Here is a 14,102-nt window from a genome sequence, read left to right as displayed (position 1 = left end):
ACTTTAAAACCATCCATAACTTTAAACACTCAATCATACAATATACAGTAGTAAACAGAACTTGGTTACAAATGTAGACAATTATCAACAAAAATAAAATTTTAGCAGCACTAATGTATTAATAATAATGTTGATTATAAAATGTAATAATGCTCTAACTTGTACACATGTAGTTTTGTTCATTGTACTGTACTGTTTAGCTGGGTGTTTTAGTGGCTGTTTTGGTTTTCGCTCATGTGAGCTTCACTGTGTCAGTCTGTGGATCAGTCAGCTCGTGGTCACAGTTCTGTTTCAGGGTTTGCCAGAGCAAGAAGTGGTGTCATTCGTAATGGGCTGCTACTGATGGAGCTGAGCTGATATCTGTTTCTGCAGGAAAGGCTTCAGATAAAGGTGTGAACCCATTGAATTGCAGCTCAGATGTTGCCACGGTCATGCCATGATGCATACCAACAATTTTAATGAGGCGTGCTATGTTGTGTTTATATATATATATATATATATATATATATATATATATATATATATATATATATATTTTTTTTTTTTTTTTTTTTTTTTTTTACTTGGCCCAATAGTAGCATTTGATAAAGGTGGTCATTTTTTTAATAATAGTTTTAACAATATGATACCTAATGTATGCCTTATTCTTCCTGGTAAGAAAAAATGGCAGTAGGTATGGTTGACAAACCACTTGTCATAAAGCTTAAGCATTAGCAAATTAGTAATTTTGTAGGATAATCAACCTAAAAAATACATGAATAAGCAAGGAAAGAAAAAAATTGATGACTTGAGACTCATTGGCGTGTATGTTTCCAAGCTCTCTGGATTCCACCATTTCCCCATCAAAAGTATAATTCAAATAAACAGTATATATTTGTTTGCAGTGTTTTGAATCCACATTGTTTGTGTAAGTATCCCTTGGTGTACACTGAGAATTATACCTAGTAGGGTGTGTTGGTAATGGAACAGCTGGGAGCTCCCTTGGAATCTGTCAGTGTCCTTTACTGCCTGCTGCTGGTCAGTACTGAACATTTGCCTGTGTTGTGTAATGATCGGGCTGGCTTCTTCTCCTTCATAATCCCTACAAAGCCACTGATGCGTCATACGACTAGGGAGAACGACAGCTTGCAATTCACATTGAGATCTGGAAATAAGCAGAGCATTTCTATGAGAGTTTAAATTCCAATCTTACTAACATGGGCTCTGATGCAGACCATGAACATACTACTATGGTAGCAAATTGTTGTGTTCAGAAAAAAGTACTTTTTAAATTCAACCTTGCAAACTGTATTGAGAAAGAAAACCCAGACTCCCAAAAGACTGTATAATAGAGTGATGATAGCCTATAGTATATAGTAAGAGTGGCTGACAGTTTCCTGTTTAAACCCGATTTTGAGGGGTATGTTTTCTCGGCCGTTTCAAAACCGATGGGGACGCCATTTGGCACGCTTGGTGTCCGTGTCACGGATATTTTTTTTTTTTTTTTAGTTATAGATTGTGAAAATCTGTTTGGTAGTTTTAAAGTTACAGAATTGAATAAAACATTGTTTTTACAAACTATTCAGACAATTTTTTGCACTCGAATAACAAAAGAATGGCTGCGAGTTTAAATACCTCCTTTGCTAGGCTGGGAGCCTTTTTGTGGAACGAGCAAAATCGATCAAGTAATTACCCACTTATTTGGACTTTTCTTCGCATGACTGGTTAGTTTTTTCATAACTCTGAAAATACTCCTGCTCACTGGTCAAATGTCAGAGCGTTCGGTCACCCTTGTTGCTTGTTATGAATGAGCCGAGCCTACTGATCTATAGCCAAGGAGTGATCACACAGTCAACTGTAAAGCTACGCGGTACCTCACTTCAATAAATATTGCAAACAAACAAAATAATAACTACAAAAGTGTAATGATAATAGATTTATCAATAAATACTCCAAAAAACAAAATAACTACAAACATGTCATGATAATAGATTTGAGAACTTTTGAATCCTCAGCAACCCACTGACCTGCCCAGGGGTGGTGACTACCTGTGTTGTCTGTAGTGAACCCATCTACTGTCCCAGTTCAGCAGGGTGTGTCGGAAAGCCTTTGTCAGAACATGGGTGAAGTAAGAGCATAATGGTGGTCTTACTTGACAATTTCCTGTCTTTTTTGGCTTTGTCAGCTCTTGCTGTCACTTAAAACATTTTTGTATTTAATGAATTACTTGTCTTACTTAACAAATGAAGAGGTGCTTAAGACCTGAGCTGCCTGGAATTATCCACATAGACTGCTGTAGAAAGCAAAGTGTGCCAAACAAGTCATCAATCAGTTAATGGTCTGAGTAGCACATTTCAACACAGCACAGTGCTACAACAAACATGAGCATGTGAGGGGAATGTATTTGATCAAAAGCCCATCTTTTGTAGTTGATCCATGTCACCTTCAGAGCCAGCGAATGGAAAACCCTGTGTTTTCTGAAACTCTCCCTGTCACATTGTGAACAGGCTGGCTGTAGGGTGACGTTAGGCCAGGAAGGAGTACACAGACAGGCAGTACTGGCGGATGAAACTGAGAAGCTGCAGCGCTCAGTGCATTTATTGAATGAGCACACGGCACATGAGGCCAAAATAAACAGACAAACAAAAACAGTGAGTCAAAACAAACCAGTATCATGCTGATCCTTCCAGGAGAAAATAGCAACTGTTATTTACTTTTGAATTTCCTTTTACTGTCCTTCTCTCTCTCGTTCTCTACTCACCGAACACCCAACCCTGAGTGAGTAAAACGTGCATCTATATATACTGTTTTGCCAGGATTCAATTACTAATTAATTATTCACTTGAATCCCAATACTTTAAATGCACTTGAAGTGTTTGTACAATCCCCGTGCCTATACAACTACATATTTTAAATCACTCATGCTACACAGATCCATTTATATCCTGTGCAGCAATGTCTATACACCAACATTAACACATCACACGCAATACATAAAACAAAATACACACAGGTGCAGAGAACACTGCCGCACACATGTAAAGATATTTTGAAAAATGTATATGTAATATTTTGCAGAAAAAAAAAAAAACATGCATGCAATAATCTTTAGCCTGAGAAAAACAGGACACATTTGTATTAAGAAAAATGCTTTGTTCTGCATGGTGTGTCATATTATCTCTTTATTCCTAATAATAATTTATTTGTTGTTTTTACTCTGTTTCATAGAACTTAAAAAAAGAACACCTCATTCATATATTGACATGACACACACACTGCTCTGTGACATTAACAGATTAACTGTTTTAATGTGTTACTGGTAGTAAGAGGGGATTCATATAGCAACACGGGGCTTTGGAATTCTGTTTTAATGATGTAAACAGTGGCTTTTTTTGATACTAATTTACCATTATGACCGAAAAAATATATATATATATATATATATATATATATATATATATATATATATATATATATACTGTCCTCAAACCATGAAGTTAAAGGGCAAGGGGTTGAGAAAGACAGCTGGATTTATGTGGAGTTTGTCTTGCATCCAACTGCAGGTTTTGAAAAGATCATTTGAATAGATCCCTTTGTGTTTATTGTTTTTATTTGAATTTTTCTGTCATTCTTTTGTTTTTTAGTTAATAAAAGCACGGATTACAGCAATTACTATCAGGGGCTGTGGGACTGTGTAGGAAGTCAACCCGATGAGCTATCTTTCAAACGTGGGGATGCCGTGTACATTCTGAGCAAGGTAAGACTGTATCTTTATAGCAGGAAGAACTGCAGAAATTACATTGCAAACTGCACGCATTTACACATGCTTGGTTAACACGCAGCTGTGTGTACAGCAGACTCCTTTTTTTTTTTTTCCTTTTTAACCTGGACCACCATAATCAAAACTGCCCTATGATCCTTACCATGCTGTCCTAATGAAACGCATTGTGATCGAAGCAGTGGAAATTAAAACTTCAGTAGCGTAATTCTATGTTAAGTATGTTGTTGATTTTTGATCAACTGTAAAACGAAACAAAAACAAAAGCAAAAATAGTAGGGTACAGATTACAACCAGCCCTCAAACAAATCACTAATTTGGGTTACATTAGCCATGGTCTGCTGTATGTGAATTAATACTGATGTTGAATTAGTGTCAGAACATTACAGATATTCAATTTGTCCCATGTTCGTGGCTTTAACAGTACACATTTATGGAATGGCTGTATTAATTTTCTCAAGATTACATCAGGAAATTAGTTGAAATGTATTGTACTGGAAATCTTTTTTCATGCAACACAGAAGGCAATGGGGAAATAAACCTGAGATAATATTGTGGTGCAACAGCAGAAATTAGACTGAAGATAAATTAATACAGAAGTGTTTTTTTTTTATTTTTTTATTAAAGTAGTACTTTTCTTAGTGTAGTATGAAATCTGAGAACAGCAGACACTGTTAAAAGAAAAAATAAATCTCTTGTAGCTTTCAGATTAGATCTAGATTATATTCCATGTGCTTTTCAACAGTTTAAGGGCAGGGTATCTGCAACAATTTAATAGATGTAACATGCCATTCAAATTTGAATGACAAGAAATCAAGTAGAATTTGACAGTTTGTATGACACACGCTGTTATAAAGACACAGAGGCAGTAAAAAATGCCCAGCTTGTCAACAACCTGAGTTATACTTTATTGCCTTTACATGAATTCGAATAAATACTACCGTTGCACCTATCTAGGAAGGTTGCAGCCTTTTATTTGAATGAAAAGAAGCCTTATAAATTACTGTTATTCCTCTCTGTCGATACAAATGAATAGTCTGGTGTAAGGAAGATATATGTAGTTTCACAAAGGTATGTATAATTGTTATAAATTGATATTGTCCATTTGCCTTTTGAGTGTGGATTTGTCTTTCTAGATAATATAGAAAATTAAAAAAAAGCATTTAGGTATCTAGGAAAATTAGTTTTGCATTTGACACAGGCAAACTATTATCTCAATCACAGTTTTCAAGTGAACTCTTCACCCTTGGTTCAATCTGCTGCACAGTCGTTGCATCCCATTATCTCTGTGTTACACAAGCAATATGAGCAAAGCATCAACACAGAGCTTTTTGCATTCAACTGTGCCATCTTGTGGTTAGAAAGAAGACATAGTGTTTGCACAATATTGAACCTTGAGTCTAGTACAGTATGTAGGGTCTTTATTTGTATTTTTATTTTTTGTACAGTATAATTATAAAAACTGTAAGTAAAACGTCTACTTTGACATTTCTATACACATGCAAATGTTTTCCATTTTTTAAGCCCACATGTAAAATGTTTTCACAGTTATATACATTAAAATAACTATTTTACAGCTGGAATTTATTGGTTGGGCTTTTAAATCGGGGTTTGCTCCACTTGGCAGACTCTCTGTTCTTTTTTTTTTTTTTTTTTTTGATTGATTTAAAAATAATAAAATCGAATAAAAAAATTAGTCTCTACAGTGTATGTGTGTGTGTGAGTGTGTGAGTGAATGATTGAACTGTTGTTCTAAGACATAGTTCCTTCAATTCCTTATAGTAGTAGGGAAGTAAATGTCCCCTGGTTGGGTTTGTGTGAAGAAAGTATGCAACAGATGGTACTCGGAGGATCAGAATTATAATACTGTGAAAAATATTTCCAAAAAGAGCAGAATTGAATATTAGAAATTGCAACAGTTTTTCTATCTGTAACAGTACACTATACCCTTTAAATGCATTAACAATTACTAAAAGCAATCCACCATAACTTTTCAATCTTAAAAGTACACCTATATGCTACAACAGAACAAATATTGAAGACATACCAATATGATATGTTATTATACGAGTTGAATTGCCCACTCCATGTATGATATTGGAACAAAGTTAAACCAAGCCATATGTGTTTAAATATTGCCATCATTATTTATAACTGTTGATTTTAAATATAATGATATGTTACAATACTGGCTATATTTTACTCTCTTCAAACTCCTCAAAACTTTCTTTGCTTTAACATTTTATCATTTTTATGCAGCAAATATAATTTTTACCTGTAAATAGCAATTTTGAGCAATTATGTTGATATGTCAACGTCACTAAAATCCTACCCTTTACAGCATATATATATATATATATATATATATATATATATATATATATATATATATATATATATATATATAATAATCTTTCTTTTTTTCCAATTAGCAGCTGTTAATTTGACCCAGTAAGCTGGGGCTGAGATGTTCATTGCTCTAGTGTTTTGAGATCACAGTTTTAACCTTAAACACGTTCAAAATTAGTAAACAGGGTTCACCTCATTGCAGAAAATGCCAAGGCGCTCTTTTAATTTCGGCTAATAATATTATATATATATCTTTACTTATACGCGAGAATATTAATAGCCGATTATATATATATATATATATGAATGTTTGAGGGGGGGATTTCCCTTGAAGCTGACCTGTGCCTGCAGTTTATGCAACCCTATCCCCTGTTTGCAGCAAACCCAAACATTCATGTTCAACATTGCTCTTGGTTTATAAAATAACAAATATTTCATAAAGCACATGCCATTGGGAGAGTAAAATCAGTATTACAGAAAATATTTTAGACAAAGATAACTCCTCTCCACTCACTGCATGAGACGCTCTTTGATTACTCCTTGTTGGGCCACCTTAAATAAAAAATCAGGAAAGAAAAGGCAAACATTACACTTTACAATATGGACAGTGTCCTAGCTGAGTGAAATTAAAGAATTACTATGTGACCCGCCCGAGCAGCTCTGTTCTATTACTGTATTGCATTTTAATGTAGATTCCTGCTCAGCACATTGCTTATTATAAACTGTATTTTGTCAGGTGGCTTAGAGATTAGATATTTTTGTGATTTGTAACAGTCACATAAGGCATAAAATCTGACCCAAGTATCAGTAATTCTAAATTGGTGGCTATTTGCTTAGACTAGAGATCTAGTTTATGCATGTTCTGTAGCTAACCATTTCATTTGAAAGAATGGTTATTTTTTATAGATCCGGACTGCTGAACTACAGACATAATTTCCCCATTTGTGTTTTAAAGATGTAGTAACACAACGTCATCTATAATGTGCAGTGCAGTAAATACCGACCCATATATAGCAATGTAATAATCCTCTGTTTCAGTGACTCATTAGCATGTGATAGTGCCTCATTCATGACTGATTTGGTGTTGAAGTCTTTAACACTTTCATAAGAGAGTTATGGTTAAAAATATGTTACCTTTTATGAGAATGGAATAGTTTGTTTAGAATAGAATACCACCTAGTGGACAAATATTACAATTAACAATTTCAGTGTCTTCAGGTTTAGTATTTAGAAACATGGAATCTTATGCACTGATCACCCCCATCTGTCTGTTAAACTTAGTGGATTTGCACATACCTTCTCCAGACTCATCATACACTCCTATAGATGCTTTTGGATTTGGTGTAAACCAGTAAAATGTTGGTTTTTAAATTTCATAAATGTATGAAGATACCAAAACATTATGTAATTAAGCCCTGTATTTACTTCATTAGTACACAGCTGTACAGAAGGAATAGGGGGACTGGTGATTCGCTGGCAGAATGGAAGGTATATTCTCTTTCTTGTGCAGCCTCATTAGGCTTTACTTGGGAGATTTTGGAAATGCCCAGACAGGGTGTGAAATAATTGCACAAATGTCGTTTCAACCCCCAAGAGTTTTTTTGCATTCCCAGAGATCACAGTGAGTTTTCTGACACATTGACAATAAAATGTGGACAAATTAGGTGTGTAACTTCTGCGTCTCTTTGAATGTCACTTCTGTTCCTCTGTGGTGTCACTCCTGTTTCCTTCAGTCACCAGCCCCTCCTTGCTGAAGTCTCACTTCAGAGATATCAAACCCTCGCCAAATTTATTTTCATGTCCTTTATAAATATTACAAAATGGGAAAAAAAAAAACAAAGTTAGTTAGCTTAAGGTTTTGTAATGGAGCTAGATGAGAAGTTACCTTTTTTTCCCCAAATTTTCCACAGGGCACATTCCTGAGTGGGAATGTGTCTTAAACGGTAACACTCCGGAGTCATAAAAGTTCCAGTTAGAATGTGGAGGTGTGGAATCTTCACACTGATGCTGGAGTAAACAGCCAAGTGGGTGGTAGTTCAATACTAAAGTCAGTGGGGGTGGGAGAGAACCACTGTTAACAATTAGTATGTACAAGACATACTCGTTGTGACAGGCAATATAAAGCAAAACTAATACATTTAGAGAGGTTTAATTATGAACACCTATTTTAAAATAACCTCTGTTTTGCTGGGCATTCTGACTTGGTTTTAGTAATATTACTTTATACATTGTTTACCTGACTGGATCTATACTGTATTTGCTGTCTTAAACTCAGCATCAAAGCAAATCAAATTTAGTCTTATTTAATTATTATTTTATGCTGTGACAGCGCCTGGGGAGAAACAAAATAATGGTGTGTATATCCACATTATGCTATAAATAAATAAATATCAGTACATATAATCTAGGGCTTTACAGGCACTGCAGTTGTGTGTGTTTTCATCCCTCTGATCAACCACAAAAAAACAAAAAAAATAGATACACATTTCGGGTCCAAAGGTTAGCAGAAAACCCTGTGTCTCAAATGTGTCTCCTATTCACACACAACCACAGTCCAGCCAATATGCTGCACAGACACATCACAATCCCACACTACACACCGAGTACAGCCTGTGAATTTCTTCAACTGTCAGGAACATCCCCCTTTTTTATTTCTATTAATTGGTGCAATCCTTTAAATGTATTGCATTTTATTACCATTTGCTTCAAGTCATAATTTTTGTACTGTTGTTTTCCAGGAAGTGCCGTGTATCCCTGGCTATCTGTAGCATTACAACACGCAGAGAAAGGATCTTTGTGTTAGCGATTATCTAACCTCGTCAGATTCTGACTGCAGGCCAGTGATAACTGAGTAACCACATAATGTAGCCTTATAGTGACTGATTAATAGAAAATAATTACACATGCTACAAAGGGATGTAATATGTCTTATAAATCGACCAATAGTTTTCTGTGCATTTTAAAGGACTCTTCATTAGGTTACCAGTTTTACTGGTTGGTAATTTTTAAGTGCAAGCAGTTCAGTAGATGTTAAGGGCTGTTCGCAGTGAGAGATGCCAGATGGCTGACACGTACCTGCATTTCTATGCATACTGTGCTTGCAGGCCCAGGCTGGTTTTCAGTTTGAAAATGCTGTCCGTGTGCTGCACTAATGATGTGCTCGTTATTTGTTTTCACTGAAAAACACAATCATTCTAGTCTGGACACAACTAGGTAATGAAGTGTCGGAAGCACATGTAAAGTAAACATTTTAAATGAGCATTTACAATAAATGTCAAGTTTGATAACTTTTCCGAAGGTAAAGTGTTACCACGTGAATTAATTAGTATAAACCTGACAGGCTTCTGTTGCCTTAATTGCACAAAAAAAAAAGTAAAGAAAGAACTAAGTGCATTTTTAGTTTGATTAATTATCTGGCTGTTTGCAAAGAATGGCTCACACACTAATGTGCTTCATAGGCTGCTTTTGCTGTAATAGAGGCACTTTATTTACTTGTTCTAAGTTTATTTTTTTATTTTAAGTATTTGATAGTTAATAATTAGCTATTTTCTGTCAGAAAACAAAGATTGCATGACACAACTTTGAAAGAGCAAAATTAAAATAAAAACAATGTAAAAACATAATTGTGTGTGTGTGTGTGTGTATATGTGTGTGCATGTGCGTGCGTGTGTGTGTGTGTGTGCGTGTGTGTGTGTATATATGTATAAATTACTGTATACTTGGCAGCCACCTGAAATCATTGCAGAATTTACTATTTAGAATTGTCTACAGTAGATTTGGGAGTATAACTGGTTTAATTTGAATATGTTGCTCTCTAGGCTCATGCAGAGAATAGTAATGATAAAGCCAAAGGTTCAGCATGGCGAGTCTGCCTTGTGTGCCTGACTTCAAAGAATCCATTAATTAGCTACAGTATCTGCTTGCCAGTGACACACTAGAACCTTTCTGCCTGTGGTTAACTATAGGAATGCTGCTCAGGTTTATATTATATGGGCAGGAGCTGTAATAATGAGAAAACACTAGTGCATGTTGTAATTAGTTCATTAATTTTTTCAGAGAATACTTTAATACTGTTTAAAGATAATATTCAGATATTTATTATTTAAAGCAATGTGGCTTTTTTCTTTTTTTTTTTCTAGATCAGAGTTCTGATTTTTGTTAGTGTGATCGTGAATTATTTAAGTAGTGTTCAGTCCAGGGCAGGGTTAACGTCTCGGCTTAAGACTTAAAGAACTTCAGTAATCTGTTCTTCATAACAGTTTCAGTCATATTGACCTTGAGAGGATCTCTGTTACCCCACAAACAGATTCTGTTCATTTCCCTGACATCTGCAGCGCTGCAGACTGACTCCCATTACATGTTATAGTATCTGAAGGCCAAACAGGCTTTAGTTTATTTTCAGTTGTACTTGTGAACACTATTTCTAAAGTTAGCACACCAACAATATTGTGAAGCAACAGTACATAGCTACACACTGAATTTCTGGGTAAATGATCTTTTCAAAGTTCAGAAATGTTAGATATGTTCATTTTGATGCTGAAATGCTTGTTTGTTTTGTTTTTTTTATTTATCTGAAGGCAATGTTGTTCTCGTATTCTGCATTGCAGTGTTAACCCTGATGTATATTTATGTCATAGATTCAAATAAAAAGTAGTATGCCTAAGTATATAACTTTGTTTGTAAGCATGCCCCTGGCAATTGCAGTTAAAAAAAAAAAAAAAAGTTTCACAGTACATTTACTCGACATCTTCCTAAATCAAGGTTATACTCTAAACCAGAATGAATAAGAAGGACCCTTTGTGTTTTTGTAGTGGTTTTGTCAGCGAGATTCCTAAAACACTCATTTGTTTTTCATTTAGGAGTATCAGAATTTTGGCTGGTGGATTGGAGAAATAAAAGGAAGTATTGGCATAGTGCCAAAGACATACTTAATGGAGATGTATAATCTTTAAGAGGCTCAGAGTAAGTATGTTTAATTCAGTACTGTTGCAATATATTTAAAAACATCTTTTGCAAAAGCCTATCTGTATATATCAGATATATGATTGAACTGTATTTAGTGTGTGATTGATTGATATATATATATATATATATATATATATATATATATATATATATATATATATATATATATATATATGTGTGTGTGTTGCCTTCTAACTTCTGTTGTTTTTCTTATCTAGGATCATCTACAATCAAGTAACTCGTGTGTTATTGACCAGTCAAATGATGCCATTACTTGTAACTGCATTTGAATCTGCTTTGTAAGCTTGCCTTAACATTTACCCTATATATAATATGAAAATATTTCCAAAAAGAGCAGTATTTAATACTAGAAATTGCAACAGTTTTTCTATCTGTAACAGTACACTATACCCTTTTAAAATGCATTAACAGTTACTAAAAGCAAGCCACCATAACTTCTCAATCTTAAGTACACCTATATGCTACAACAGTACAAATATTGAAGACATACAAATACAGTGGTGTGTTATACGGGTTGAATTTTACAGTCTGGGCAAATTGCCCACTCCATGTATGATATTGGAACAAAGTTAAACCAAGCCATATGTGTTTAAATATTACCATAATTTATTTATAATTGTTGATTTTTAAAAACATTTTTTAATTTAAATTACTTGGATAAAAAAAAAAAAAAATCAGATTCTAAGCAGCTTTTGTATTGAGTGAACTGTATCAGCAATGTTAGTAAAATAGCTTTTAATATTTATATTTTAAGCAGCGTAATGTATTTCTGTGCTAAAAATATGTAATAGGAAAAAATGAATTTTTAGAAAATACATAAAAACGAACACAAGGTGGCAGCAGAGACCACGCACAGCTGGTGTAATCCCCCCACTCTCGGTTATAATTCTGCCTCATTATTGTAAATTTATAGTTTTTTTTTAATCTATTTTATTATTATTGATTCAGGAGAGGGGCTCCCTTCTTGCAAAAATACGTAATTAAAACTTTTCAAAACTATTTTTGCAATGAAACAAGACATCGGTTGACCCCTTTCTTCCATTCTTTGTCATGTTGTAATTTGTCCCTTCGCTAGCCAAGCCAAATTGAAAGAAAACCTACCATTTTAGTACAGTAATATCCCTCTTTCAGGTTTGATACCTGGATCCTTCAACCAGTGTGTGCTTGATTTTGCTTTTTTGTTTTGCATCCCTCCATTTAATTTATTCAGATAGCCACACAACCCAATAAATGCCATAACAACATACAGTATGTACGATTACATTTGCTAGTGGTTTACATTAGTAATTAATAATTGCATATCTATATATATTATATTATATATTAATATCTATAATTATTATATACCAGCATGGAATTATATATTCACCAGCATGGAATTACATGAACAAGGCACAGGTAATGCATTTTTATTGTTTGATTTGTATAATTAATCATTTTGCTCTTTCAGCATAAATGTACGCTTTGTAATTATATTATTTGTTAAAGAATGGGGGATAGATCATTCTAACACAATAAAGACAGTAATAAATAGCACGTGTCTCTGTTATTTTTGTGCACCCAGAATCTTGTCATTAAATCTTGTAATAACAGTCCGCCCTGCACATTTTTAAGGTTCAAATAAAGTTTAATTGTTTGCAAACTGTTACGATGCTAATACATAAACAGCCTGCTGTGTAACTAATGAAATTACTTTATGATTAATTTGGAAAATAGTTGATTGTAGTAATTAAACAAAACAAGCTGAAGTGAATGATTCTAATGCCATCTGGCCCCATAAACGGAATCAGAGTCAATTAAATGGTGCTGGGAAGCACATTTATTTAGGGAAATTAAGATATTGTAGAAGTACTGTAAGGTTTATGGTAAGCTTGCTGTACTATCCTCCATGATAAGGGGGGGGGGGGGGGGGGGGTTATGTATAAAAACGATTTTACCATTTCTTTACAGCTCTTGCTGTGGGTAGTATTTTGTATGTACTGTATAATGCCAAATTAGTTTTGGTTAATACGAGTGTGGTTGGTAATTGTATATATGTATTTCTTCAAAATAAACACCTGTAACAAATGGTAAACTAGTTTATTTAAACACAGCAGTAACCCAGGGACCCCAAAGTGTTGAGCTAGCTTTGAAATGTGTTTGTATATGTTGTTTATATATAGAACCAATTCAGTTGTGGACTATGGCAGTATTAGCAGTTTATGCAGTTAAAAACTGAGCCATGTGTACAATCTTCTAAATCGGGACAGCTAATATATTTCCATTTTCCATTTCTATTTAGCAGTGATTTATTTTTACCATGAGATCAACAGGCAGATCCTTGTGAAGAGTGCGTTTTTTGTTTTTGCTTTAGATTTTTAAACCTATGCTTTGAACAAACCCCTGTACTAGCCTGGATGATACTGAATATACAAAACCTCCCATATAATGAATTTAGAAATCCAGCTAGCCCTGGAGCTGAAGGATTCAATTGTAAATGTGTTCGAACAAAATGAACTCCACAATATGCTGCAATATTTTGAAATGAAGTGTAACATATATTGTTCAAAATAAATTGCAGCTTTATAAATGCATGTTTTACATCCAGACAGTTTTCATGTCTCTCTTTTTTCCAAACTCTTCATCATTTTGACAAGTTACTTGTATTGTTATAATGCTACATTTTTGTTCAATGAGAAAAAAAGGTACTTTAGTATCATGCTATTGTCATGAAAAATAGTGCACCAACAGATTTTGGTTCCATATAATATTTCAACTAAATATGTTTTAAGTATTTTTTTTTCTTGGTTCATTTTGCTTGACAAACAAAGGGCAATACTATTTAGTGCAGTTTATTCAGTGTCCATGTCTAAAAGCTCCACTTGTAATGCAATGTCTGAACAGAAAAAGAACTCGATCTTTTCATTTGGAATTAGACCATGAGAATAAGCAAACGTGCATTAAAGTAAATTACTCAGAAAAAGAACAGCTTATTTGTTTTAGGATTTGACCTCAACCTATGTCTTTTGTT

At 34.1% G+C, this 14,102-nt stretch overlaps 1 protein-coding gene across 2 annotated transcripts in view; it reads left to right on the top strand.

The window, feature by feature from the left end:
• The window catches only part of skap2 (src kinase associated phosphoprotein 2), a 67,229-nt gene extending 54,867 nt beyond the window's left edge, over nt 1–12,362 (top strand). For both annotated transcript variants that reach the window (XM_041249018.1, XM_041249016.1), the window contains exons 11-13: nt 3,624–3,736; nt 10,966–11,068; nt 11,290–12,362. In XM_041249018.1, the coding sequence (XP_041104952.1) occupies nt 3,624–3,736; nt 10,966–11,058 (206 nt within the window). In that variant the 3' untranslated portion in view covers nt 11,059–11,068; nt 11,290–12,362. The remainder of the gene's footprint in view (nt 1–3,623; nt 3,737–10,965; nt 11,069–11,289) is intronic.
• Nucleotides 12,363–14,102: the final 1,740 nt, after the last annotated feature.

The sequence above is a fragment of the Polyodon spathula genome, chromosome 4 (assembly GCF_017654505.1).
Source record: "Polyodon spathula isolate WHYD16114869_AA chromosome 4, ASM1765450v1, whole genome shotgun sequence".
NCBI lineage: Eukaryota > Metazoa > Chordata > Actinopteri > Acipenseriformes > Polyodontidae > Polyodon > Polyodon spathula.
Note: the sequence above shows the minus strand (reverse complement) of the source record. Positions and strands in the feature narration are given on the sequence as shown.